At 45.0% G+C, this 22,189-nt stretch overlaps 2 protein-coding genes across 2 annotated transcripts in view; one reads left to right on the forward strand and one right to left on the reverse strand.

The window, feature by feature from the left end:
- The first annotated feature begins 3,396 nt into the window (after positions 1–3,396).
- zbtb11 (zinc finger and BTB domain containing 11) lies at positions 3,397–13,640 on the forward strand. Its single transcript, XM_054602532.1, is given in 11 exon segments — positions 3,397–3,949; positions 6,226–6,467; positions 6,624–6,855; positions 7,665–8,550; positions 8,552–8,636; positions 9,244–9,546; positions 9,818–10,232; positions 10,677–10,794; positions 10,892–11,050; positions 11,610–11,785; positions 12,736–13,640. Coding segments are annotated over 11 exon segments (3,474 nt in total). The 5' UTR covers positions 3,397–3,642; the 3' UTR covers positions 13,287–13,640.
- A 2,162-nt stretch (positions 13,641–15,802) lies between these two features.
- Positions 15,803–22,189, reverse strand: part of tp63 (tumor protein p63) — a 31,050-nt gene continuing 24,663 nt past the window's right edge. The window contains exons 6-14 of the mRNA XM_054603500.1: positions 21,797–21,983; positions 21,590–21,705; positions 20,970–21,079; positions 20,750–20,874; positions 20,572–20,654; positions 20,355–20,479; positions 17,243–17,385; positions 16,001–16,094; positions 15,803–15,890 (exon numbers count right to left, since the gene is read on the reverse strand). Coding sequence (XP_054459475.1) covers positions 16,036–16,094; positions 17,243–17,385; positions 20,355–20,479; positions 20,572–20,654; positions 20,750–20,874; positions 20,970–21,079; positions 21,590–21,705; positions 21,797–21,983 — 948 coding nt within the window. The 3' untranslated portion in view covers positions 15,803–15,890; positions 16,001–16,035. The remainder of the gene's footprint in view (positions 15,891–16,000; positions 16,095–17,242; positions 17,386–20,354; positions 20,480–20,571; positions 20,655–20,749; positions 20,875–20,969; positions 21,080–21,589; positions 21,706–21,796; positions 21,984–22,189) is intronic.

Here is a 22,189-nt window from a genome sequence, read left to right on the forward strand (position 1 = left end):
AATACATGCAGAACATGTTTCACTATGTGATGGTATTTAAAATAAAAACAGGCCAATGTATGTAAAGTAAATGGTTTAACATTTACAATATTGTTGTTGTGTGACGGTGTGTTTGAGTTCACAAGTCAGAGGTGAGGTTGATTCACAATAAAAGAGCAACTTGAAACTGACTGTGAAGTTTCTGAGCTGCATGTTTCCTTAAAGTTGCTATGAGGAACTTTCATTTAGTGTTGATTCTGGCGCCCCATGTGGACAGAAGTAGTAGTGTTTCTGAGCACCAGACTCCCTTTAGAAAACCTCTCATTTTACTGCAGCAGGGTCTGACAGTCTGACCCACTCAGTCCTGGTTCTGGTTCTCCTGTGCCTCCCTTCCCTCCAGAGGGTACGGGAGGCACAACAGATACGGCCTGGGTCTCCAGCAGCGTGGACTGGTCTCTGCTGGATCTGGGTCTGTCCACGGTGGACTGGTCTCTGCTGGATCTGGGTCTGTCCACTGGTCTCTGCTGGATCTGGGTCTGTCCACGGTGGACTGGTCTCTGCTGGATCTGGGTCTGTCCACGGTGGACTGGTCTCTGCTGGATCTGGGTCTGTCCACGGTGGACTGGTCTCTGCTGGATCTGCGGTCTGAAGGAGTTTCTGGTGAACCTTCATGATCTCATCTGGTTTCTCCAGAATCCGACCCGGTGGCTCCGATGACGAGCTTTAAGAATAACTTTATAGAAACAGACGATCTTCTCTCTGATGGTCTGTTTACTGATGGAGGTCTATAGAGGATCAGGACTACACTGAGACTGGTTCAGGACCAGATACAAGTTCCTCACTGTCATTTTAAAGTGGATTTATGTCCCAAAGTCAGACTTTCACTGGTTCCAGCTTCTCCAGACTTTCTCTTCTTCTGCTGTTTATCATAACTTATCAAACTGTGATTTGTTGTTTTATATCGTAGCGTTTCTTTAATCCGTCAGCTGATCAGTGACCTTCAGGATGCTGATGTGTTGTGTTCAGAGGACTCAGACAGGAGGACTTATCTCCTGCAGGGAAAACGTTACAGATCATCTACTCTTCAGGCTGATTATAAAACTAAACCTGATCTCCTCTATGACAATAAATAAATAAATACAAAGTGTTTCTGCTCTTAGTAAGTGATCAAATCTGTTTATGGAATAAGTACAAATTTATTTGCAGAGATTCATTGAAACAAAATGAAAGATAACTTATATATATGAGCTGTGAGAACTCAAGTTTTATTAAATATATCAGGAACTGTTGTGTTATAATCAAACAGATAATCAAGATGCATCGTCTAAAACTAGTCCCTCTGATATTTATTGTTATCAAATATTTTGTCTAATAATTAGATAAAAATATATGAGGAAGATTTTGAGTTTCTGCAGCGTATTAATGTTGAAAATCTGACTTTTTATTGTGTCACTATAAAGATAAAGAAACAAACTCTAACATGTTGTCAGAGGACGTTTATCAAGTAACCTACTTTCAAACTGACTTACATAAAAAAATACTTTCAAACAGGAAATGAATCAAACCCTCACCTCACTTCACCCACAGGATGAAAAACAAAGTGCGTGCCAGCAGAACGATGCCAACTTTATTAAATATGGTGCTCATTTTAAAACAAACAACAAAAGATTTAAAAACAAGATTTACAATATATTACACATTATATTATATATTATATTACAATAATGTCACAAAGGAAACCCAAACATTCAGTCCAATTATATTATAAACAGGATCATATGGTATTTTACTTTTTATTTTTTATTTTAAGGGTTTGGTTCATTATTTAGTACACAACCTTTTTTGTTCTCTATAGTTCCTCTGAGACGTCTTTAATGTCTTTAACGTCTTTAATGTCTCACTTCTTAAATATTAAAGAACACCTGTCCTCTAGGTTACCTGAACCAGAGCAGATCTGAGAGCTGCTGAAAGATAAACTAACACCTGCAGACTTCATTCTGTTTATTTAACATTTAAACTCTCTTTATACACGTTTACTTATTATCAAAGATGCATGTTTTAATTCTTATTAAGGAGACATGTTTTAATTGTGAAGGCTATGGTGAGATTTGTGTCTCCAGGTAAATCTTTCTGTATTATTTTAGTTGAGAACTGGTTCTGAGGATTCCTCCTGAATAATTCTGACGAATCAGTAAAACATAAACTTCTGTCTTCAAATAATAAACTACAGTGAACCTTCTGTTGACTCAGAGAAGTTAAATGTTCTCTTCTGACTGACTCTGCTTCACTCTGAACATGTTCTGTGATTGTCAGCTTTGTGTATATTTGTTTTTAATAAAGGACTTTATAGTGAAGCACCGTCACATCAGAAGGTTTTCTTCCTCTTTCTTTGTTTCAACACTTTAAACACTCCGTCTGGTTTAATAGTCTCCAAACACAGAGACCCTGATAGAGACTAACAGTCACCACAGCTGCTGTGTGATGGACTGAAATGACTCAACAGGTGAAGAAAGGTGACATTCAGAGCTGCAGCGGCTTCAGACACTGAGATCAACTACTGCACTGGTACAGTGTGGTTTACTGTATGTGATTAAAACATTCTTAAACAATACACTAAAATAGTTCATCACATAATGCAGAGAATTACAAAAGAGAATAATCTAACATCATTTCATTGTTGTATTTGTTCTGCTCGTGGTAACACACAATAAAAACACAATTCTATTCATTCATTCATTCATTCATGATTAAAGAGAGAATAAAGATTTATAATCAATATAAATAGTTCATAGTTACTTTACAACCGATACTGACAGAAACATGAGAAGAAGAATCAAAACCAGACACAATCATTTTGACCTGACACTTCATATATCTACTTATTATTTATTTCCCATGTGCTTGAACTGAAAATATGAATATATTCAACACTTTAAATCATTCTGTAGAGAATCACACAGTTTGATGAGTAAATAAAATATAAAAAATCTCATATTGATAAAGTAAGATATTAATGAAAAAACAAACTCTAAAAATGATAAAGTAAGATATTAATAAAAAAAACTAAATAAGTAAAAAAACAAACAAAATCTAATAATAATAAATTAAGTTATTAATGGAAATAACTAAATTAATTAAAATAATAATAATATTAAGATAATATGAATAAAATAGAAAATAAAACAACAACAATCCTACAGCAATTTGAGATGTATATGAAAGTACAAATAATACAAATACTATGATGATAAATAATGAGACTAAAAAACACATTTAAAAAATCTAATGATTAACTTACATAGTAGTAAAAATAATAAATGAATGAAAACAAAAGTATTCTAAGATATAAAGTAACAGTGAGAGTCTATGAGAAGTTATAAGTTTGCACATCGCGCCCTCTGGTGGCGGACAACGGCGACGACGCACTTCCGCCGCTGATGACGCAGCATCCGGTTGTGCAGCAGCCATTTTGTCTGTTCGGTCAAATCCACCCGACGGTTACGAACTGCAGTTCCACCCTGGAAACAAATGCAAAATGCTGTTTTTGGCGTTTTTATTCCACGTCATACCCGTCTGAACGCGTCCTAAATTCTTGATAAATATTCCTGAACATAACCCCGCCCCCCCCGCTCCTCCAGCAGCAGCGGGCCTCCCGGGAGCAGCATGTCGTGTGAGCAGAGCTACCTGGCCATCATCCGGTACCTGACCGATGAGCGGGAGCCCTACGCGCCGGGGACGCCCGGGAACACCAAGAGGAAGATCCGGAAGGCGGCCACCTGCTACGTGGTGCGGGACGGGACCCTGTTCTACCAGCGCCGGCTGAAGGGCCAGGACGGCTTCACCGAGCTGCAGGTGGTGCTGCAGGACGGCCTCAGGGCGGAGCTCATCCAGGGGGCTCACACCGCCGGAGGAGAGCACCTGAACCAGCAGCTCACCTGGGACTCCATCTCCCAGAAGTACTGGTGGAGAGGTGAGGGGGGGCAGAGAGCCGGGGTAGACATATACGGTGCTCATGGGACCAGGAGGACCGCCACAGCCCGTCAGAGGGGACTCACCCTGACGGTGCTGGGTCCTGTGGTGGTCTCAGGGTCCTGTGATGGTCTCAGAGTCCTGTGAGGGATGGTCTCAGGGTCCTGTGATGGTCTCAGGGTCCTGTGATGATGGTCCTGTGATGGTCTCAGGGTCCTGTGATGGTCTCTGGGTCCTGTGATGGTCTCAGGGTCCTGTGATGGTCTCAGGGTCCTGTGATGGTCTCAGAGTCCTGTGTTGTTCCTGTGATGGTCTCACAGTCCTGTGATGGTCTCTGGGTCCTGTGATCTGGTCCTGTGATGATGGTCCTGTGATGGTCCTGTGATGGTCTCAGGGTCCTATGATGGTCCTATGTTTGTCTCAGGGTCCTATGATGGTCTCAGGGTCCTATGATGGTCTCAGGGTCCTGTGATGGTCTCAGGGTCCTGTGATGGTCCTGTGATGGGGTCCTGTGATGGTCTCAGGGTCCTGTGTTGGTCCTATGATGGTCTCAGGGTCCTGTGATGGTCCTATGATGGTCTCAGGGTCCTGTGATGGTCTCAGGGTCCTGTGATGGTCTCAGGGTCCTGTGATGGTCCTATGATGGTCTCAGGGTCCTGTGATGGTCTCAGGGTCCTGTGATGGTCTCAGGGTCCTGTGATGGTCTCAGGGTCCTGTGTTGGTCCTGTGATGGTCTCAGGGTCCTGTGATGGTCCTGTGATGGTCTCAGGGTCCTGTGATGGTCTCAGGGTCCTGTGATGGTCTCAGAGTCCTGTGATGGTCCTGTGATGGTCTCAGGGTCCTGTGATGGTCTCTCAGGGTCCTGTGATGGTCTCAGGGTCCTGTGTTGTGGGTCTCTGGGTCTCTGGGTCTTGTGAGTCTCTGGGTCTTGTGGGTCTCTGGGTCTTGAGTCTCTGGGTCTTGTGGGTCTCTGGGTCTTGGGGGTCTTGTGGTCTGAGGCAGGTTTGTCTCATTAAACAGTCAGAATGTAAATAAGGTTTATTGCCATGAAGGTTAATGTTTGGTGCATTCATGAACCCTTAAAACTAAAAAAAATATATAAAAATACGACATCAACATAGAATTGAGAAAACACACAAAAAACATGTATAACATACTGTAAAAATAATAAATCAAGAACAAAAAGATAGAATAGAAAACATTACAATAAAAAGATCTAAAACATTCTATTAAATTACTAATTCAAGTTAATTAATATAGAAAAATGACTTAAAAAATGTAAAAGTATACTTTAAAACACAGTATAACAACAACATAAATATATAATGGAAAATACATATAGCAATATATGTAAAATCTACTATATAAATCTCAAATATAAAGTATTTTTAGAATGAGGGATCTTTAAGCTTCAGCTCAGGATGTGATGAAGTTCACAGTAAACAGAAACTATTTATACTTATACTAACTTATAACTTTAATCTTCACAGTTCAACAAACAAATGAAGGAGGTTAGTGTTTTAAATGTAGTTTAAATGGCCAAAATGTGTTTTTACGTACCATCATATTTAAGAGCGTATTGATGAGTTCAACATCAGCTGAAGCTGATTTGAACATATTGATCAGAGAAACAAACAGTGAACATGTGACTGAACACGTATATCTCTTTGTCTCATCTGATGGTGAGTTCAATAGATAGTAAAATAAAATAAAACGATTATTTTTACATATTTAATTGATTATTGTGTGCTTTTTGCAGGGATCTGTACCAACAAAGATGTTTTCTTTAGTCGGCAGAAAATGATGTGTAGACCAGGACGTGTCTGCAGCACCACATAGTTTTGGGATTTTTAGCACTTGTTTGACGTTAATATTAAGTTATCACTTATCTGAACCCCGGGAAAAGTATTTATTTATTTATTTATTTATTTGGGGATCTAATAAATAAAATAAAATCTTAATAAATAATGATTTATATTCCCTGCAGTGTTGTTCAATTTAAAGATCACGAAATGTACAGGATATTTTTAAATAACGTGGATTTCCCTAACTATCTGATTGTACCTGAATGCACCACTCAGACTTTTCTTTTTCTATCTGAACATGTTTCAACATAAACTGTTAATATTTTCAGCTTGTGGTTTTCTATGAAAGTCATTTTCAGATTGATTGATTGATTTGATAAAATAATTGATAGTTCTGCAGGTTGATTGTGATGTCATTGGTTTAAGATGATGGCGTTGTCATGGTGATTGACGGTTGCTTTGTGGCCCTCAGGAATCCTGAAGAACGTCAAAGACCACATCAGAGAGTGTCCTTCGTGTCAGAGCCGCCGCGGCGCTGACGACGGCTCCGGACCTCGACCCTTCGCCCGGCCGGGGAGACGCAAGGCGGCCACCAACGCCACCGAGGAGGAGGAGGAGGAAGAGGAGGAGGAGGAGGGAGAAGACGGCCTGACCTTCACTGACTCCTCCTCCCAACTGAGATCCAAGACGACGGCCAAACACGAACTCGTCTTTGTAGGTTTCACCGTTTACTTCTGTTTGTTTCAGAGGCTGTTTATGATGGTTTATTAATCTGTGTGTGTGTGTGTGTGTGTCTCTCTCTCCCTCTCTCTCTCCCTCTCTCTCTCCTCTCTCTCTCTCTCTCTCCTCCCCTCCCCTCCCTCCCTCCAGGTGGACAGTAAAGGTGAGGTGAATCAGTTCTTACCCAAACACAGTCAGACGATGTTGGACAAACTGAACCAGCAGCGCCTCAGTAACCAGTTCTGTGACATCACGCTGCTGATCGAGGGGGAGGAGCACCGCGCCCACAAGGCCGTGCTGGCGGCGTGCAGCGAGTACTTCAACGAGCTCTTCTTCGAGAAGGGCGCCGCCTCCACCCACGAGGCCGTGGTCGACCTCTCCGGTGAGACATCAACGTCCTGAAAACGTTTCACGATGACACTAAGTTTTCCCTAGTGGTGAGAATCACCAGAAGCCCCACCATACGAAATAACCACGATATATTGTGATTTATGACCTTTTTTCAACTGCAAATGATGCAGCTTGTTAATATCTGTTTTATCTAATAGGACACTGAACTATTTTTATTATCATTTATTTCCTTTGACTTTGTTATATTCATTTGTAGAGTTGATTTGCATAAAATCACACAATTAAAATTATAAGGACATAAAAGATTGTTTATGGATTAAAACAGATCTATTCATTATTAGTTTTAATGATGTGTTATAATGTTAGAGCTAGTGTTAGGAAGTTAAACATCATAATTCATCTCTAATATCTATTTTATATTAATGTGAAAACATTTATTTATTCTAGTTTATCACCAACTCTACATTTTACAGATTACATGTGAACACATCATATAAGGGATAAAATATCCCGCAGTGAAAATAAAAAGTAAGGCACAAACACAAATTGTAAAAGTAGACGTTATAATTTACCTTCAGACAATACTCATTTTCAGTGAGCAGAGCCTGAACGCATCATAATGTAACTGAACTGAACCTCCATATGCTTCAACCTCAACAGCTGTTGATGTCGTTGATGACGTTACCATGGTTACTAGTCATGTTACGTGTTTGTACCCGGGACCATCTATCCAAACATCCCATTTGCAACATTAATAGTTTATAAAATAGATATACATTTTTGCCGATGGATAAACAAATCACTATGCAAAATAATATTTAACCTTCCTTCTCTCTTTAGGTTTCACTAAAGTCAGCTTCCTGCCGCTGCTGGACTTTGCGTACACGTCCACGCTCACCTTTAACTTCTGCGTCATGGCCGACATCGCCAACCTGGCTCGCCACCTGCTGATGACGGAGGTTCTGCAGATCTGTGAGTCGGTGCACAAGCAGGTGGAGGAGCAGAAGCTGACGGTGTACCAGAGAGGAGACGTGCACACGGTGGTGTCCAGCCAGCCGGCGGCTCAGGACGGTGCCAAGGACGACACGGCGTTCATGGTCACCATCGAGAGCGACGGCCGGGCCGTGGTCATGCAGAGCGGCGAGCCCGTGGCGTTCGTGTCGCCTCCAGAGGAGACGTACATCCAGCAGCCCATGACCGTCGTGACCGAGGCTGCAGAGGGAGAAGAGGTGCATCATGGGGAGGCGGGGCAGAACGAGACTGTGACTCTGATCGCTCACGGAGGACACGCCGAGCCGGGAGAGACGCTCACTCTGATCTCCGGCGGCGCGGACGGACTGGAGGAAGACACGATGACGGTGGTCACTCACAGCGGGCAGGCCGGAGCCAGCGAGTCGCTCGCCGTGGTGTCCGCCTGCCTGGCGATGGAGCAGCCGCCGGTCCACGAGGCCTTCGTCATGGACGTGGACCCGGACAAAGGGAGTCCCTCAGAGGACATCAGACCGTCCTCTGAAGCGGCGGAGGAGCCTCAGGAGACGGTAGAATCGGCTCCAACGCCACAGAAACGTAAACGAGGACGTCCGGCGAAGGTGAAGAGAGACGTGGAGGTGGAGGAGTACGTTCCTCTGGAGGAGGAGGATCCATCAGCTGACGAAGGCCACGGAGACAAACAGGACGCCTCAGACGACCCCAACAGGAGACGGCTCAGGCAGCGCTCCATCGCAGAGGGGGTACGCCCGTCTGCACATGGGGCTGGAGGAGGAGGAGGAGGCCAAGAGAGGGGCGACCTCACCGAGAGCGCCCGCTACGAAGGTACTGTTCATTCTGGTCACATGACATCTATTGCATTCTGTCCATCCTGGGAGAAGGATCCCTCCTCTGTCGTTCTCCCAGAGGTTTCTTCCTTTTTTCTCCCTGTTAAAGGGGTTTTTAGGGGAGTTTTTCCTGTGCCGATGTGAGGGAAGGACAGAGGATGTGAGGGTGTAAGGACAGAGGATGTGTGAGGGTCTAAGGACAGATGGATGTGAGGGTGTAAGGACAGAGGATGTGAAGGACAGAAGGACAGAGGATGTGAGGGTGTAAGGACAGAGGATGTGAGGGTCTAAGGACAGAGGATGTGAGGGTGTGAGGGTGTAAGGACAGAGGATGTGAGGGTAAGGACAGAGGATGTGAGGGTCTAAGGACAGAGGATGTGAGGGTGTGAGGGAGGACAGAGGATGTCGCATGTGTACAGATTGTAAAGCCCTCTGAGGCAAATTTATTGTAATTTGTGATTCTGGGCTCTACAAAATAAACTGAATTGAACTTTATCTCCCAGCGTGATGGTGAACGTTAAATGAATCATTAATCATCAGTTCACATGAGAGCTGAACCCTGAAGGGGTCCGTTACACCTCTGATACTGTCCGTGATGTGTTCAGGTGCCTCTGAGGACGGGTAAGAGGGGACGACCACCGAAGCAGCCGGCGGAGTCGCCAGGTGAAGGTCAGTCTGAGTCAGGGGCGGATCCGGAGCCCGGCGCCGTGGAAACGGAGACGCCAGCAGAGCTCAGCACGGAGGAGGCGGGGACTAAAGGGGCGGAGCCTGAGACGACGGGAGCCAAGCAGGAGTCGGCCCATGACGGAGAACACACCTGCTCAGAGTGCGGCGCGTCCTTCCAGAGACGCTACGCACTCATCATGCACACGCTCAAACACGAGAAGGCTCGTGGGTACAAATGCAGCGTGAGTATCGAATAAAATAGATTTTAGGTTTTTTTATAAATGTTTTTGATGAAATATCACAATTTTAAGCTTCGTTTCCGTTTCATTGAAAAACATTCGTCACACATGATGTGTTCCAGGACCGTCGGAAAGATGGAAAAGAAAACATGCTTTTCCATCCCTCCGGTGGGTTTTGGGCTTCAGAGTGTTAATGAAGCTGATATTCATATTGATATATTGATATATTGATATTGCTATTCAAGGTGACCGTGGTGCGTTTGTGTCCCTGCAGCTGTGCAGTAAAGAGTTCCAGTACGCCGCCTCGCTCCGAGCTCACCTGGCCCGTCACAAGCAGCAGAGCAGTCAGCGAGCGCCCATCGTCAAACTGCCCGCGGAGCCCGGCGTCGAGGCCAATCCGGACGGCGATCTGGACGAGAAGACGTCGTCGCCGCACACCAAGAGAGAATTCGTGTGCGACATCTGCGGGAAGACGCTGCCGAAGCTCTACTCTCTGAGGATCCACATGCTGAACCACACCGGCGTGCGTCCTCACTCCTGTAAGGTCTGCGGGAAGACGTTCGCCCACAAACACAGCCTGAAGATGCACCGCGCGCTGCACGACGTCACCAAACAGTTCCAGTGTGAATACTGCAAGAAGTCCTTCGTCAGCAAGAGGAGCATGGAGGAGCACACCAGCCTGCACACAGGTCAGACCTCCACCACAGACCTCCACCACAGAGTCCACCACACCATCTATGATCATCATCACATATCTTTATGTGAATACATTCAAACTATGTGACAAACACATCTGCATATGAAGGATAGGTTTTGATATCAGAAGAACTGTGCTTTCTGTTTGTATCAGTGTGGAGATGGAAGAGGATCTGAGAACCCTGCGTCTCTTATCTGATGATGGTTTAGATTTTTATTAGTTTAAAATGAGACCTCATCTCTCATCTGAAGATGCTTATCTGAAGAAAAGTAGGTCAGATACCTGCTGGCTTCACCTGAAACATAGAGCCCCTCCTCAACATCGTCATCACACAGACAAAGACATATGTCATATGTTGTCATAAAGTGAGGACATGTTTTTATGTCTCAGATGTTTGTGTCTGTTTTCACCATAAACCATTCAAATACCTCCACAGGTGAGTCTAAGTACCTCTGCAACACCTGTGGAGCCACTTTCCACCGAGCCTCTGCTCTGAGCAAACACCTGAAGAAACACCTGCCCAGACCCGACGTCCGTCCGTTCGCCTGCGCTCAGTGAGTATCTGTCCACCTGTCCTTCTGTCCACCCATCCCTCTGTCCCTCTGTCCTCATGGAGACTGTTGTAACGTTATGACCTCTGTTGACCTGCAGCTGTGACAAGCGTTTCTATGAAGCTAAAGACCTGCAGCAGCACATGAACAAGCACATGGGCCTGAAGCCGTTCCAGTGCCAGGTGTGTGGGAAGTGTTACAGCTGGAAGAAGGACTGGTACTCCCACGTCAAGTCCCACAGCGTGGCCGAGCCCTTTAAGTAAGTCCAGAGCTCCCAAACACGCTGACACCATTAGGGAGCCATTCAAATATGAAGCTAACGGCTAACAGGAGGAGAGCTAGTAACGTTAGCAGCACCGCTAACGTTTAACTTCCTAACACTAGCGCTAAGATTATAATACATCAATAACACTAATAATGACTAAATCTGTTTTAATCCATAAAATACAATATTCTATGTCCTTATCATTTGAATGTTTTTATGAAGAAAGAAAACACTATAAATTACTAAAGTAAAAGTATAACGTTTAGTATTTTTGATGGTTTACTGACTTCAGAGCGTTGAAATGACTTTTGCCACGGTGAAAAATAAAATAAATATTCTGGATCCTTGTAGACCAGCTGCTATAATCAAACAACAAAGGGATCTGCATCTGACGTTATGGATCATCTATGATTGGTTATTAGTATCGGTGGCAAAAAAACCATAATCGGGGATCTCTTAAAGTTATAAAAGTTATGCCATAGCAACAGACCTAATGTCCTCTCGTGTCCTCATGTGTCCTCTCGTGTCCTCATGTGTCCTCTCGTGTCCTCAGGTGTAACGTGTGTGGGAAGGAGTTCTTTGAGAAGGCTCTGTTCAGGAGACACGTGAAGAAGGCCACTCACGGGAAGAAAGGCCGAGTGAAGCAGAACCTGGAGAGAGAGTGTGAGCAGTGTGGCAGGAAGTTCACTCAGCTCAGAGAGTACCGACGCCACGTCAACAACCACCAGGGTAAGACACGTCTTAGCTCCTCCCACAGAGGACGTTAGGACGGAGGAGACGAAGCAGCCAGGATAGAAATCCTTTGTTCTGTAGCGTCGGTCTGCAGGTCTTTACACGGCGGAGGTTTGAGGAATAAATAACTCGAACATGTGAAAATGCTCTCATGTAAATAGTACATGTCTAAGGCTTTTATTTTGAAAGGTAAGAGGGGGATAAGTGGATCTGGTCTGCTCTGCCCTTGTTATGGTATTCGTGGTGCAAAATCTCAGAACTGCTACTTTATTTCCTTTATAAAAGCCCTATAAACAAAGATAGTATATGTCTTGGGCTTTTATTGTGAAATTTAAGGACAGAAGCTGATGAAAAACACTATTTACTGTCTTTAGATGTTTTACAAACAAGAAGTCTTAAAAATCTACATTTGAGTAACTATTTCAAATCAGATAGTTTAGAGGATATTAAACCTGTTTCTTATGAAAGAGGGATTGTATAAAGGTAATAAAGTAGTCCATGAATATGAGATATGAGTTTACACATAATTATAACCCCTGCTCTCTGTAGTGGAGCATAGTTTATGGAATTTTGTCAGTTAAGATAAGATAGAACTTTATTAATCCTAAAGGAAATTCTTGTGCCAGATCTTCATAAAAGATGACAACATAAGAATAATAATAAAAATAAACATAGATGAAAAATGTACTAACAATTATTAAGTGTGAAATAAATAATACTGACACCATCGCAAACTAGAATAAGATAGAAGTAATGACAACAAAGATTCAAAACAATAGAAAGAATAGTAGAAAAGTGCTTAAGAATAATAATAATAATATTAATAATATTAAGAGCAGAGCCTTGTTGACTTTCAGAGAATAATTCATCAACAGCCTGTTTGTCTCAAAGCTTTAATGAAGCAGCTCCTCTCTGGTCTGTCTGATGGTTCTCTCTCTCCTCCTCAGGAGTGAAGCCGTTCGAGTGCCTGACGTGCGGCGTGGCGTGGGCCGACGCTCGCTCCCTGAAGCGTCACGTGCGCACGCACACGGGCGAGCGTCCGTACGTGTGCCCGATGTGCCAGGAGGCGCACATCGACGCCCGCACGCTGCGCAAACACATGGCCAAGTTCCACGGAGACAACCTGCCGGGGAAGATCATGCTGGAGAAGGACACGCTGCAGTTCCACAACCAGGGCACGCAGGTGGAGCACGCCGTCTCCATCCTCGCCTCAGAGCTGCCGCCGGAGCTGCGCCCGGCCGAGCCGCCGCCGGCCTCCGAGGAGATCGAGACGGTGCTGATCACGGAGGAGACGGTGGAGGCCGTGGAGGCGGTGCAGGCCGTGCAGGCGGCGGCCGACGGCTCGCTGGCGACCACCACGCTGACGGACCAGGGCATCATGCAGGTGGTGAACTACGTCCTCGCTCAGCAGGGACTCACCGACGGCAAGATGGAGGACGCCCCAGAGGTCATCCAGACCATGGAGGTGGAGGTGGCTCACGTGGCCGAGGTGGAGTGACTGTGTGTAAAGATGTGACAGCATGTAAAGAGAAGAGTATTTTTTCTGTGAATGTAAATACGTGAACCAGGAGATCGAGTTCTCATGTTCTGTGAATAAATAATAATAACCCGACTCATCAGAGGACTCGTGAGAGCAAACAGACTGTTTGGTTCAGTGGGTTCATCCTCCGGGAGAAACGTCTTCATTCATCTGCTTCAGGTTCTCAGGAACGTTTCCCCTCTGAAGCTCTGGAGGAGTTTAGATGTTATCAGCACAAAGTCAACAAAGAGAAACTGAAATATGGAAACATTTCATAGATTTTAACCCTCAAATCAAAATGTATTCTAATAATTTCACATATTTTTCTAATAAAAAGCTTTTCAAAACATGTTAAAGTGCTTTACATACAATAAGCAGATAATTAAGATAATTAAACAGGAATATAATCAGTTTGAAGACGAGAGTTTCATCTGAACAGAGAATCCCGTCTGATGTTCTTTGATCTTCAGAGGAAATATTAATCAGATCCTCTAGAAAGAAGAAGACGAGCGCTCACTGCATTAATCTCATTCCTGCATATATTACTTATTACTTTATCTATTATAAATTCAGTTTTTGACAGATAAAAAATGACCTGTTTTTTAAATTATTTTTTTGTTAATTTAAAAAACCTGATAATGGACAACAGACAGAATATGATAATGAAGTAGAGATTAATAAAAGGAATACAGCATTATTAAATAATCATAACGAAAATGATTATATTAATACAAGATAATAATACAGATAGTAATAATTAAAATACTAATAACAAAAATAATATTTAAAATAATGATACTATTATAGTAACAATGATATAATAATACCAATGGTAGTCATAATAATAATAGTAATCATGATGATAACAATAACACTCTTCCATCCAGTTATTGATATCTGCACATGTGAGGGTGTTTGACTTTATTGCATTGTAGTAATTATAATTAATGAAGCCACACTTTAAATAATTCGACACAAAGGACCACGAACGTGCGTTACAGCAATATGGATATTTATTCAGACTTATATCAAAATACCCCTCGGCATATTGCAACATATTTACAACACATTGTACAAAAATATGAAAATGCAGAAGGTCTCTGCTGCTGGAGAAACTATTGGTAATCAATACAGTTATTACTGGAGACAGCAGTAATATTCACATCAGGATGATCTGCTCATGTTCTTTAGGGAGACTTTAAAAAAAAGATCTATACATATTTATTTACATTTCTATCAGCTTTGGGCCAGTTATCAAATGAAACGAAACAAGAACATCAGTCATTTATTTTACTGTGGAACACTGGGTCAAGAGCATTAGGCCTATATATATATATTTATTAATATATATATATATATTTATTAAAATATATATATATATATATCATCTAAATGAATGTGAAACAGACTTCACATCCCGACACAAAGCTCTGAAGCTTCTGTCTCAGCACAGACAATACAAATAAAGTCAAATATAGAAGCTACAGCAGAAAAACAGAATTAATACTTCTGACGGGAAACGGTTGAAATGTTTACAATCAATGGTGACTTTAAAACCAGTGTGGTCGACCAGCAGGACCAGTGTGTCACACGATGAAGTGGCCCATAGCAGAAATATAAGCCCGGACGATCATAAACAGCCCTCCAGTCACGGGAATGGATCATAACAAAATAATAAAAAACCTCCTCAGCATTTCTTAAGTGCTCTCAAGAAAGCAGATCATAAAAATCAAAACGCACCGTTTTTTTTCACAATAATGAACAATAAGTGCACCTCTCAGCAGTTTCTGCACTAATACCAGGAATAAAGAAATGTTCCGACAGCAGGCGTGAAATGAGAGACGGGGGGACGGAGACGGGGGGTGGGGACGTGGGACAGGTGGGGACAGGTGGGGACAGGTGGGACAGGTGGGACAGGTGGGACAGATGGGGACAGGTGAGACAGGTGGGGACAGGTGGGACAGGTGGGGACAGGTGAGGGGGGACAGTTGGGGACAGGTAGGAGGTGGGACAGTTGGGGGGGACAGGTGGGACAGGTGGGGACAGGTGGGACAGATGGGGACAGGTAGGACAGGTGGGACAGGTGGGACAGATGGGGACAGGTGGAGACAGTGGGACAGGGACAGTTGGGGACAGGTGGGACAGGTGGGGACAGGGGGACAGTGGGGACAGGACAGTGGGACAGACAGGTGGGACAGGTGGGACAGTTGGGGACAGGTGGGACAGTTGGGGACAGGTGGGACAGGTGGGACAGGTGGGGACAGGTGGGACAGGTGTGGTGTCCCCGTCACTCCCCTCCTCCTTGATGCGCTGCTGTTTGTTGCGGCGGGAGTCCAGGTCGAAGGAGAAGTCGGACCACTCGTCGCGCGGAGGGAAGGAGATGGTCTGACGCAGCGTGAAGCGCACCGCGTCGATCACGCGCTCGCCACGCGCCTCGGACGCGCCCATGCTGACGGTGGAGGCCCCGCTGGTGGTGCGCACTATGTGGGGAGGAGGGGAAAAGTCCATAGCCTGCCGGTGCTCCATGATGCCCTTCCAGATGACGTGCTGGAACTCGTTGGGGATCTTCATCCTGGACAGGTCCTATTGGTCATTACACAGGGGAGCGTTAGTATCGGCGGGGGGAGGGGGTGGGGGGCCACTCTTCCTCTCTAACCCATCAAATGACTGGTGTTGGATAGGCAAGGGCTCACCTCCATGTTATAGTTCTCGATCTGGTAGATGTTGGTTAGGCCCTGTGCTGTGAAGTAGTCCAGGCAGCCTGCGCAGCCCAGCCGAATGAGGAAGCTGAGGAGGAAGAGGAGGAAGAGGAGGGTCAGTGCCCATCACACACCAAGACATCATCACACATCATCACACACCATCACACACCATCACACACCAACACACACCATCACATAAACTGACTTCATGATTCTGACCGCAGCCTGCTATGAGCTAATACATCAGCAATAAAGTGAATTGTGGAGGGAAATCGTTAGTAAAGAATGTGATATTTGTTTTGTTTTGATTGATGAAAGAAAATAACTTTATGAGTCTTGACCTTCAAATGTTTCTAAATGTACAGGGTATTAAAATAATGAAGGTTAACGCACAGGTCAGAGGAGGAGCTCCTCTGGGATTAAAGGAGCAGTGTGTAGGATTTAGTGACCTCTAGTGGCGAGGGTTAGATTGAGGGTACGTTACAATCTCAGGTAACGATTAGTTTAGTTAATTGAACATAGTTATGAATGTTTATTACATTTCTGCTAATACATCCCACTAAATGCAAGACACTGGCCCTTTAAGCCGCCTCAAAGAGACCCTTTCAACTGAGGTCTCTTGGATTTTGTTCAGTGTTTATTCCAGCGTTTATCTATGTCTTTTTATCCTAATATTTGCTGTGTGGCTGATCTTTGGCTCTGATGGGTGCGATGTGTCCACTGTGGTTTGCTGAGGTACCTGGAGATGCTGCTGTCCATGGGGTATGGAGGAGGGGGGGTGCAGTGGGAGGAAGGCACCAGGGGGAGCTGAGGCTGCAGAGCGTGAGTAGGGCTCAGAGAACTCATGTCGTTCATGGGGATGTGAGAGCCCATCATGGGAGTCACTGAGGAGACAAGAGGAGCCTTCAGGTACCGCTCGGGGTTTAGAGAGCACGCAACGTCAACACATGAGGGGGGAGGGGGGGGCATGCAGAGGTTACTCTCAACATGGCACATGATGCATCACAACAGGTCCTGCAGGAGAGTCTCACAGGGATCACATTCTTTTAGAGGAGGAGGTGCTCTATGTGTGTGTGTGTGTGTGTGTGTGGGGGGGGGGCGTGAGGCGTTCAGGGCCCCTCCTGCCTGCACGGACATGCAGACTTTATGAGGATAAAATGAGCCCAGGAGGGACAGGGGCAGAGGGGGCGTGGCCTGAGACAGACAGGAAGAGAGAGGAGGAGCCACACTTACTGTCAGTCAGACCTCCCATGCTGGAGGGAGTCAGAGAGTTTCTCTGCTGGGGGTTGATCAGCTGACTGACCGACGGGAGCTTGTTCACCTTCCCATGAGGAGGAGAGCAGGAGCCGTAGGAGGGCTGAGACTGCATGGAGGTCCTGGAACAAGGGAGGAGGAGACAAGAGGAGGTTACACAGAGTTAGCTTCATCACGTTAAGATACAGACAGGAAGAAGGAGGAGAGAGGAGAGAGGAGGAGGAGGAGGAGGAGGAGGGAGGAGAGGGAGGAGAGAGGAGGAGACAGGAGGAGAGGGGAGGAGAGGAGGAGACAGGAGGAGAGGAGGAGAGGAGGAGACAGGAGAGGAGGAGAGGAGAGGAGGAGACAGGAGGAGAGGAGGAGAGAGGAGAGGAGAGAGGAGGAGACAGGAGGAGAGAGGAGGAGAGAGGAGGAGACAGGAGGAGAGAGGAGGAGAGGAGGAGACAAGTTTCAAATACAAAGCTCTCAGAATCATCTCTTCAAAAAGCAGTCTTTTTTTTTATAAAACATGACCAGCATCAATAACAATAATCCAGCTTCAAAACCAAATCAATAAACTGACGGTTCCTGATCAACACGTCACAAAGTGATCAATAATCAATCTGACCTCAATGACAAACCTGTCAAACACTATCAATGATGTTTATGAACAAAGAAGATGAAACAATAAACCAACGAAGAAGAGACAGTCCGTGTCTTACTCCCAGAAGGCAGGAATGGAGATGAGAAGAAGAGGAGTTGAGGTGCATAAGAGGAGACAGAGAGGAGGTCCATGTGAGGAGCAGGAGGAGGAGCAGGAGGAGGAATGTGGAGCAGAGATTCAGGAGGAGCTGCAGCGCCGCCTCTGTTCTCCTGCAGGTTCCATGAGATGACCTAGACGGGCTTTTATCAGACTGCAGGAGGAGAGGAGGAGGAGGAGAAAGAGGAAGAGGAAGAGGAGGAGGAAGGAGAAGGAGGAGGAGGAACCAGAGAGAAAGAGGTGAAATAAATACTCCCTCACAGGACAGAGGAGGAGGTGGATGAAGATGAGGAGCAGAGACCTGATAGAGGATCAGACCAGTGATGAAGAGTCAGTGATGAAGAGTCAGTGATGAAGAGTGATGTAACTGTGTTGTTATACTCAGTGTTGTAGTTACTGACTGAGTCCAGCAGGAGGAGCTCTACTGACACAGAGACTAAAGACTCACTGAGAAAACTCAGTATTTAAGGAGAGACTGTAGAAGGTTCTTCACACTCGTCTTCTTTCAGACGAGTTTAAAGAAAACATTTATTTTACTACTTTGTCTGTTTGCGTCTGTAGATTTCTCCTAAATTCACCAAAAGTTACCATTATAATGCCTCATTTGCATATTTAAACATAACATTTCAGAAAACTTGTAATACAAATAATAATCATCTTAATGTCAGTAATCATCTGGTGAAGTTTCATGTTGATATCTATTAGTTATTTTTTTACCCTATTCACCTGTAGAGTCTTCAACATGTATGTAATTTAACTAAACATATCTTTAAAGGACGTTTTCTCTAAATGAGTTTTTTCTCAGACTCTGATCCATAAATCTCCACTTCAGTAGCTCTTACATACACCAAACTTTACAGCTTCATTCCTCTCTATATTCTGAAGGTTAACACAGAGGGGTTTGTTCAGATATCATTCATAGCCTGATTTATACAACATTTATTACTAATAACATGGAGACATTCTTTTGGCTCTTGATAGGAGTTTCAGATTTTTGAATTGAAACAAAGAGATATCTATAATCCCCTCAGTAAAAACCGTTGACTCAAATATGTCAAAAATGAAACACAAACCTTAAACCTGGTTTTATCCAAGACAATACAAGATTAAATATAATGTCTTTTAATTAAATGCTTATTAATATTTGATGGTTGGACGGTAACAAACAGAATAAAGAACCAGTTAAAGAGTGAGCCGGTCTCTGAATGGGAAACGTGAACATAACAATAATTATCATCAGTGACAAACTATCACTTCAGTGAAGAGGGCGTTTTAATTAGGCCGGGATGAGGAGCTCACTTTGTGCTGCTGTTGTGTAAAAACCTGGCAGAGCACCCAAAGGCGTCACCGCCTGTGTTTGGGAGGCTTCTGCTCAACAAAGCGTCCACGGACATTCATCAGAAAACCAACAGACCAACAGAAACAAGAAACCTGCTTCTTCTACCGGACGATCCACTTCATAAAGTGAAATCACTGCAGCTCAAACAGAAACACGTATTCAAACCAGACGCTTGAGCGCAAACACAACTTTAGTTATTGATAATGACTCGTTTTTTATAGTCAAGTTTCTGGACACTTGAATGTGAGTCCAATATCCTCTCTGCTTTTAGTCTCCACCAACTTTAGAGAGAGAAACATCTGTCTCTGCAGCTGCTGAATGCTCCTCTATGTTCACCAGATAGTTGTGTTTTTACTGTTTTGAAAGATATTTGGATGCGTGTGTTCAAGTATTCCATTAGAGGAGCTGTAAAGAAACAGAAAAATGTGCCTTTGCCAGATACATTTTGATGTATCCAGTCATCAACCTCAAGCTCCATTTAGAGTCAAACAGACCATAAAGCAGGGGATGCTTTAGGGCGGGGCTACACACTGATTGACAGGTCCACACCAGAGACGTATACGGCGTCTCTACGTCACTCCTCCTCACTCCATATATGGTCACTACTGTTCACTGGTTGCAAAAAATCAACATGGCCCGAGGCTTCACAACATCCTGAAACCATCCAGTGACATCACAATGACACCCTCCTCTTCCTGTGAACAGACTGTGGTGGAGTCGAGTGCAGCAGACTGACTGGATGCAGGAGACCAGAGTTCATGTCCCACCAACCGTCCTGTGACCGTTTCTTTGACTCAACGTGGAAACCCTCCAGATTTCAGTCCTGGTTGATCAGTCGACACCTTATTTACTGCTGGTTTAATACTTCAAAAGGTCAGTTGACAAACCAACGACAGACGTCACCATGACGACGTCCACTTCTTATAAACAGTCTAAAGAGGATCTGGAGACAGACCTGGAGGGAGAACCTCCAGATGTCCCTCATAAGGACGATGGAGGTGGATGGTACTCACTGTTTCTGGAGCAGGTTCTGCTGCTGCTGCCGGTACGACTCGATGGTGTGCTGAGGCAGGAACTGCATGAGCTCCAGAGACTCTTTGATCTTCACCAGGATCTCATAGATCTCCCGTCCTTTGATCTGGAGGAGGAGACAGCGGCGGGTCAGCGAGAGGCTCAGGAAGCTCCTCGTTAATAATGAATATTTAAAAACGACTGCAGAGGGACGCTCACCGGCAGACAGAAGACCTCCTCGTCCGTGGACCTCCTCTTCTTGATGGTGGACATCTGGATGCCGTGGGACACCTGGCGGAAGGCTGAGAGGACGAGAGAGAGACAGAGGAGAGTTAGAACCGCTGGTGTCGATTACATCATCATCACCGTCACCATGACAACGCAGGGCGCCTCGTACCGTCGCTGCTCTTGGTGGCGTCCGTCACGTGCTGCTTGCGGATGCTGTCCTCGTCCGCCTTCCGGTCTCGGCCTGGACAAGCACAGATCCTGGCCTCGAAGCAGCGCCGTCCGAGCACCTGTCCACTGGGAGGAGAAGGACAGCAGGTCAGACACAACCCAGTGACTATACAACGACTGGGAGACAGAGAGGACCAAGAGGACGAGGTGGCGTCTCTTACTCTCGGGTCTCCAGGGTGACGATGATGAGGATGGGCCGGCGGTTCATCCCCCCCACACAGCTGGAGTTGCACATGAAGTTGTACAAGATGGTGGTGAATTCTGTCCCGACCTGAGAGACGAGGAGGACAAAGAGGGTGAGACACGTCAGTGAGGAACTTTATGTTGAACATGAACTTAAATCAAACAGTTCTGATCGTCCTCTTCGATGATAGATTTCTACAGAGACACTCCAGGGACGTCGGCTCAAGAAGCTGCAGAGACCAGAAACATGCACATTTAAGTGCACGTAAATGGAGTTTTAAATAGTGTCTATTCATAGTTCACTGTTCAAACATCTAAAGACGAGTGAACACAACTCCGGACAGATTTTGCTGATTTGATTCACAAAAAGTAGGAAACTGACAACTAATACAAACATAAGTATTTAAACATTATTACTGGATGGAGTTATGTCACTATGAACATTCCTGAAGCTGTGATTGGCTGAGAAGATGAAACCGCGTGGCCCCGCCCTTTTAAGACGAATTAAAGGGACACTGTCACTAAAATAAAAGCTATTTTTTATAATCTTTAATTCTTTCTCCTAGTCCTCCATGAGACACAGTCCGTCAGTTCTCACCTGAGGCGGTTCATATGGAACCAGGACGCTCTGTCTCCCAGTGATGGAGTCCTCCACGTACTGGGCGTGGTTGTTTCCCTCCACGCGGATCAGGTGACTGGGAGGAGCGATCTGACCTGGAAGCAGCGACTGATGTCAATAAAAACCACGATTCCCCCGAAGAGAAACCTGTTTTTATTTATCTGAAATAAGCCAAGCGTAACGTACCGTCGTTGAACTCGCGGCTGAGCTCGTGGTTGGGGCAGCGCTTCACCACCTCCGTCACGTGTTCGGCCTTCTTGTAGACGGGCATGGCTCTGATGACGGCGCCCTGCGGAGGGTTGGTCAGGACCTTGATCTGGATGGGACACGTCTTGGCGATCTGGCAGTAGAGCTTCTTCAGGTCTGTGGAGTACTGGAAGGAGACAGGAGAGGTAAATGTTTTAACGTCTGAGAACAGCTGGTGCACTTCTGCTTTCCCCTGGAGCTCAGGACTGTGATTAGACGACCTTAAAGAGTCTGAATGCAGCTGAAGCTTTAAAGGGGGTTCAGCCTCTGGGACTTCCTCTGGGAGCCATAAAGTGGACCCTCCAGCTGCAATTAAACCGGCCGGGCTTTCAT

The sequence above is a fragment of the Anoplopoma fimbria genome, chromosome 8 (genome assembly GCF_027596085.1).
Source record: "Anoplopoma fimbria isolate UVic2021 breed Golden Eagle Sablefish chromosome 8, Afim_UVic_2022, whole genome shotgun sequence".
Taxonomy (NCBI): domain Eukaryota; kingdom Metazoa; phylum Chordata; class Actinopteri; order Perciformes; family Anoplopomatidae; genus Anoplopoma; species Anoplopoma fimbria.